The 6,322-nt window shown below is 45.1% G+C and overlaps 1 protein-coding gene across 1 annotated transcript in view; it reads right to left on the reverse strand.

Moving 5' to 3' along the window:
- Positions 1-3,397: 3,397 nt before the first annotated feature.
- The window catches only part of Xpnpep3 (X-prolyl aminopeptidase 3, mitochondrial), a 23,303-nt gene continuing 20,378 nt past the window's right edge, over positions 3,398-6,322 (reverse strand). Inside the window, exon 7 of the mRNA XM_013024782.1 lies at positions 3,398-3,488. Within this exon, the coding sequence (XP_012880236.1) occupies positions 3,398-3,488 (91 nt within the window). The remainder of the gene's footprint in view (positions 3,489-6,322) is intronic.

The raw sequence follows: 6,322 nt of genomic DNA on the forward strand, positions 1-6,322 counted from the left end.
GAAAAAAGCCGGAAGTGGTGCTGTGGCTCAAGTGGTAGAGCGCTAGCCTTGAGCTGAAGAGCTGAGGGACAGTGCTCAGGCCCAGAGTTCAGGCCCCACGACCGGACCAAAAAAAGAAAAAGAAAAAGCTTAGTGAGAGAGTGTGAGGACCTGAGTAAAAGCTCCAATAACAGGAAGGGAAAAAATAAAACCAAAAACAGCAATAGAAAATGTTGTCAGGGGCTGGGAATGTGGCTTAGTGGTAGAGTACTTGCCTAGCATGCATGAAGCCGTGGGTTCGATTCCTCAGTCAGTACCACATATACAGAAAAAGCTGGAATTGGCTTTGTGGATCAAGTGGTAGACTGCTAGCCTTAAGCAAAAGAAGCACAGGGACAGTGCCCAGGCTCTGAGTTCAAGCACCAGGACGGCAAAAAAGAAAAAAAAAAAAAAAGTCAAAGTCTTAGGCTGCATCCAAGTGTTACTAACAAGTTACCAACAAGATCACTACATACCATCTAAGGGTCACAGAAAGCAATATATTACTAGTTTCACAATGTGGAATAAAAGATATTTTTCTAGTCAGGTGTTGGTGGCTCATGCCTGTAATACTAGGTATTCAGAAAGCTGAGATCTGAGGATCACAGTTCAAAGCCAGCCCAGGCAGGAAAGTCCATGAGACTATCTCCAAATAATTACTAGAAAGCTGGAAGTGGTGCTATGGCTCAAAGTGGTAGAGCACTAATCTTGAGCAAAAAGAGCTCAGGCCCTGAGTTCAAGCCCCATGACCAACAAAAAATAAATGTTTCCATAACATACTGGAGATTAAAACTATTTTGTGTGCATGTGTTGTGTGTGTGTTTCTCTGTCTCTGTCTCTCTCTCTAGGTATTGTCACTTGAATTTAGTGCCTCTGGTGCTCACTCAGACCCCCACTCCCCCCGCCCCTGCCCCCAAGCTGGAGCTTGAACTGGGCCTAGGCATTATCCCTGAGCTTTTCTGCTCAAAGCTAGCATTCTATTAATTGAGCCACAGCTTCACTTCTGGATTTTCAAATCTAAAGTTGAGATATATTTTTCAAGATGAAAACACATTAATTTTACATTTTTCCCAGATCTGAGGACCAAGCTCAGTGCCTTGTACTTGCCAGGCTAGTGCTCTTCCACTGAGCTAAATCTCCAACCCCAACATTGTTTTTTTTTTTTTTTTTTGCTGGTCCTGAGGCTTGAACTCTGGGCCTGGATGCTATCTTTTGAGTTTCTTTGGCTCAAGGCTAGTGTTCTACCACTTGAGCCACAGTGCTACTTTCAGCTTTTTGTGAGTATTTTTTGGTAGATAAGAGTCTAAATGGACTTTCTTGCCCAGACTGGCTTTGAACTGTGATCCTAAAATCTCAGGCTCCTGAGTAGCTAGGATTACATGCATGAACCCTTGGTACCAGGCTTCCAACATATTTTTAAAAATCAAGGGCTAGGAATGTGGCTCAGTGTTAGAATGCTTGCCTAGCATACAAGAAGCCCTGGGTTTGGTTCCTCAGTACCACATAAACAATAAAAGCCAGAAGTGGCACTGTGGCTCAAGTGATAGAGTGTTTGCCTTGAGCAAAAGAAGTGCCCAGTCCCTGGGTTCAAGCCTCAGGACTGGTTAAAAAAAATCAGCTGGGGCTGGTGGCTCACGCCTGTAATCTTAGCTACTCAGGAGGCTAAGATCTGAGTATCATGATTCAAAGCCAGCCTGGTTGTAAGAACGTCCAAGAGACTATTATCTCCAATAAACCACTTGAAAATGGGAGGGGTGCTGTAGCTCGGCCTTGAGCTGAAGAGCGCAGGGACAACACCCAAGCCCAGAGTTCAAGCCCCATGATCAAAAAACCCCCAAAAAACAAACAGCTTAGTGCTGCTGGGAAGTTGGGTCAGTGGTAGAGTGCTTGCCTCACATGCATGAAGCCCTGGGTTCAATTCCTCAGCACCTCATAAATAGAAAAAGCTGGAAGTGGCTATGACTCAAGTGGCAAAGCACTAGCCTTGAGCTGAAGGTCAGTGCCCAGGCCCAGAGTTCAAGCCCCATGACCACCACCACCACCACCACCAACAAAAAAGAACTTTTCTAGGTGTCAGTAGCTAGGAGCTACTGAGATTTGAGGATTGAGGTTTGAAACCAGCCTGGGTAGACTCTTATTCCAATTAAACCACCACCACAACAAAAAAGCCATACCCGGAACTCAAGCAGTAGATTGTTGGCCTTGAGCAAAAAAGCTCAGGGACAGCACCTAGGCCCCAGGATTGGAGCACACATACAAAAAAAAAAAATCAACTCTCATGGCATCTATCTTTGTAGCTCACTGTTGCCACCAAGTTGGCTTTGGCATTCTTCCCCAAAGCTAGCCTTACTCCAGTGAGATGACCTATTCAATTACCAGGTTTTTTGATGCTTATGAGAGAAGACTTGGTAGAGCTGGGTATGATAGTGTATAGCTATAATCCTAGCATGCAGGGGAGGCTGGGCAGAAGGATGGAGAGTTCATGGGCAGCCTGGCTACACAAGGAAGACCCTATTTCAGAAAAAAAGGATAGGATAATGCTGAAGTTGGCAGGGGAGTTGCACTGGACACACAGTGAGTTTTCGTTGCCTCTTGTCTACATACACTTGCCTCTGGAAGTTCAAGAAACCTATTACTACTAACTGGGAGATGAATACAAATGGACCTCGGCAAAGGCAGGATTATAAACTTACTTTTTAATATCTACTTATAGAAAATATTCACCATCTGGTACTTATTGGAGTCAATGAAAACAAACTGTCTGATGTTAAGTCCAAAACAAAGTTCTCTTCTAACATTGAAGAGACTTTTCTTGGTGTTTCTTTTTATTTGTCAGTCATGGGGCCTGACTCTGGGCTGGAGCACTGTCCCTCAGCTCTTCAGCTCAAGGCAAGCACTTTACCACTTGAGCCACAGGGCCACTTCTAGCTTTTTCTGCTTATGTGTTGCTGAGGAATCAAACCCAGGGCCTCATGCATATAAGGCAAGCACTCTACCACTGAACCACCTTCCCAGCCCTTGGTGTTTTTTTTGGTCAGACATGGGGCTTGAACTCTGGGCCTGGGTGCTGTCCCTCAGCTCTTCAGCTCAAGGCACGTGCTCTACTGCTAGAGCCACAGTGCCACTTCCGGTTTTCTAGTACCTTTATTGAAGATAAGAGTCTCACAGACTTTCTTGCCGGGGCTGGCTTTGAACCATGATCCTCAGATCTTGCCTCCTGAGTAGCTAGGAATACGGGCGTGAGCCACTGGTGCCTGGCTGGTGTTTCTTTTAATTATGTTGGTTCTAATTAAAACCACTTGATAGTATTCCCTGTGCCCAGGTCAGATCTGCTAAGACCCCTCATTACCTGGCTCAACTGTGATCACCATACCAGGTTTCAGTGGGAGGGAACGGGGCATATCTGGAGTGTCATGCACATCCATCCCAAGGTAATGGCCAACATGGTGAGGGCAGTATTTTCGAGCAACCTGGAAGAATTATACAGCATTATTAGAACAATGATGTCTTATGGGAAAGTTAGGCATGAATAAGTCAGTGAGAAATGTGTTAATCTCTCCCCCATAGTCTTGCCACTTTTTTTTTTGGTCAGTCGTGGGGCTTGAACTCTGGGCTTGGGCGCTGTCCCTGTGCTCTTCAGCTCAAAGCGAGTGCTCTACTGCTTGAGCCACAGCGCCACTTCCGGTTTTCTAGTGGTTTATTGGCGATAAGAGTCCTCATGGACTTTCTTGCCTGGACTGGCTTTGAACTGTGACCCTCTGATTCTGAGTAGCTAGGATTATAGGCATGAGCCACTGCAGCAGAAAATAGTTCTTGAGACTGATGCAGGTGGCTTACGCCTATAATACTAGCTACTAGTTACTCAGAAGGCTGAGATCGTGGTTTGAAGCCAGACTAGGAAGAAAAGTCCCTGTGGGACTTTGATCTCCAAATAATCACTCAAAAAACTGGAACTGGGGCTAGGAAGGTGGCTCAGTGGTAGAGCGCTTGCCTTGCATTCATGAGACCCTGGGTTCGATTCATCAGCACCATATAAGCAAAAAGAAAAAAGCTGGAAGTGGTACTGTGGCTCAAGTGGTAGAGTACTAGCCTTGAGCTGAAGAGCTGAGGGACAGCACCCAGGCCCAGAGTTTAGGTCCCACGACCGGACCCCCCCCCCAAAAAAAAACAAAAATAAACAAGACAAGATAAAACAAAACAAAAAAACTTCTATCAGTTAATGAAGGATTTCTTGGATTGAACAACAGGGAATTTTCAGCTTTTTTTTTGGTCAGTCACAGCATCTGAACTCTGGGCCTGGGCACTGTCCTTCAGCTCTTCATCTCAAGGCTAGTGCTCTCCCACTTGAGTCACAGCACCACTTCTGGCTTTTTCTCCTTATGTGGTACCAAGGAAATGAACCCAGGACCTCATGCATGCAAGGCTCTATCACTGAGACACCTTCCCAGTCCTTTCAGCTTCTTTTCCATTGCTAATAGGAGTCTGAGAGACTGAGCAGAAGATGCTAAATGGTCTGTTTGGCTAGCACTTGGCATCTTAACTTTATTATTATTATTTTGTGCCAGTTCTGGGGCTTTAATTCAGAGCCTAGGTGCTGTCCCTGAGCTTTTGTGTTCAAGGTTAGTACTCTACCCCTTGAGCCAGAGATCCACATTTGGCTTTTTGTTGTTTAATTGGAGATAAGAGTCTCATGGTGCCAGGCAATGGTGGCTCACTCCAGTAGTCTTAGCTACTCAGGAGGCTAAGATCTGAGGATCACGGTTCAAAGCCAGCCCAAGCAGAAAAGTCTATGAGACTCTTATCTCCAATTAAGCACAAAAGCCAGAAGTGGAGTTGTAGCTCACACGGTAGAGCACTAGCCTTAAGCATAAAAACTCAGTGACAGCACCTAGACCCAGAGTTCAAGCCCTTGTACTGGGGGGAAAAAAAATCTCATGGGCTTTGCTTCCCTGGGTTGGCTTCAAACCTAGATCCTCAGATCTTAGCCCGGAGAAGTTAGTATTATAGGTGTAAGCCACCAACCTCTGGCCATTACATTTAGAATGCAAATAAAATGGTCTTTGATCATACTATTAAAGTATAAGCACTGTTACTAAAACAATAATCATCTTCCTGTGGCCTCTAGAATCACATGAGATTGTTAACCTTTTTTGTGTCCTTAGCATCCTATCTTGTCTGTACCAGACTTCATTTCATGTTTTCTGAATATTGAGCTGGCTGACTATGCTATAGGCAAGAATCACAATGTGCTGCCATCTTCTGGGAGAAATAAGTAACTACTTCTTTTGTTTTAATCCATGTTAAACCAAGTCCCTCATAAAGAATTGCAGACTATTTTAAATCTACTTAGCTTTGTGATACAGGGTAATAACTTGGCAGTGTACTAAGTGTTCTTGAGAACTGGAGTCAAGAATAGTGAAGCACCTTGAATGCATTTTCCATACTGCTCTTCACAATGCCCAGCTCTCTTAGCTTCTGACCCATCAGTGTCAGCATCAAGCTGTTGATGTTCTCCAAGCTTGTCCCAGGCATGCAGAGGCTCAGACAGCCTCGCTGGATCTCTAGAACAGCTTCATAGAGTTCTGCCTGAGGTGAGGTGAATCTGAGGACAAGAAAAAAAACAAGAGTTCAGAATAGTCCTATATTACTATAAATTTGTTTCTGTTTGATTAGAACAATTTCAGGCTCATGACAATAGAGCACTGTTGTCATTTTAACTAAAAAAAAATTTAATGTACAAAAATGTTCAAGCAGGGGCTGGGAAGGTGGCTCAGTGGTGGAGTGCTTGCTTTGCGTGCATGAGGCCCTGGGTTCAATTCCTTAGCACCACATAAGCAAAAAAAAAAAAAAAGAAGAAGAAAAAGAAAATAGAAAAAAGAAGCCGGAAGTGGTTGTGGCTCAAGTGGTAGAGCTCTAGCCTTGAGCTTAAGAGTTGAGGGACAGCGCCCAGGCCCAGAGTTCAGGTCCCACAACCGGGCTCCCTACCCCCCAAAAAAGGTTTAAGTGGGGTGCTAGTGGCTTATGCCTATAATCTCAGGTACTCAGGAGGCTGAGATATGAGGATCTTGGTTCAAAGCCAGCCCAGGTAGGAAACTCAGACTCTTTTTTTTTTTTTGGGTCCGGTCACGGGGCCTGAGCGCTGTCCCTCAGCTCTTCAGCTCAAGGCTAGCACTCTACCATTTGAGCCACAGCACCACTTCTGGCTTTTTCCTTTTTGCTTATGTGGTGCTGAGGAATCGAACCCAGGGCCTCAGGCATGCAAGGCAAGCGCTCTACCACTGAGCCACCTTCCCAGCCCAGGAAA

Source organism: Dipodomys ordii, unplaced genomic scaffold, assembly GCF_000151885.1.
Source record: "Dipodomys ordii isolate 6190 unplaced genomic scaffold, Dord_2.0 Scaffold79, whole genome shotgun sequence".
NCBI classification, from domain to species: domain Eukaryota; kingdom Metazoa; phylum Chordata; class Mammalia; order Rodentia; family Heteromyidae; genus Dipodomys; species Dipodomys ordii.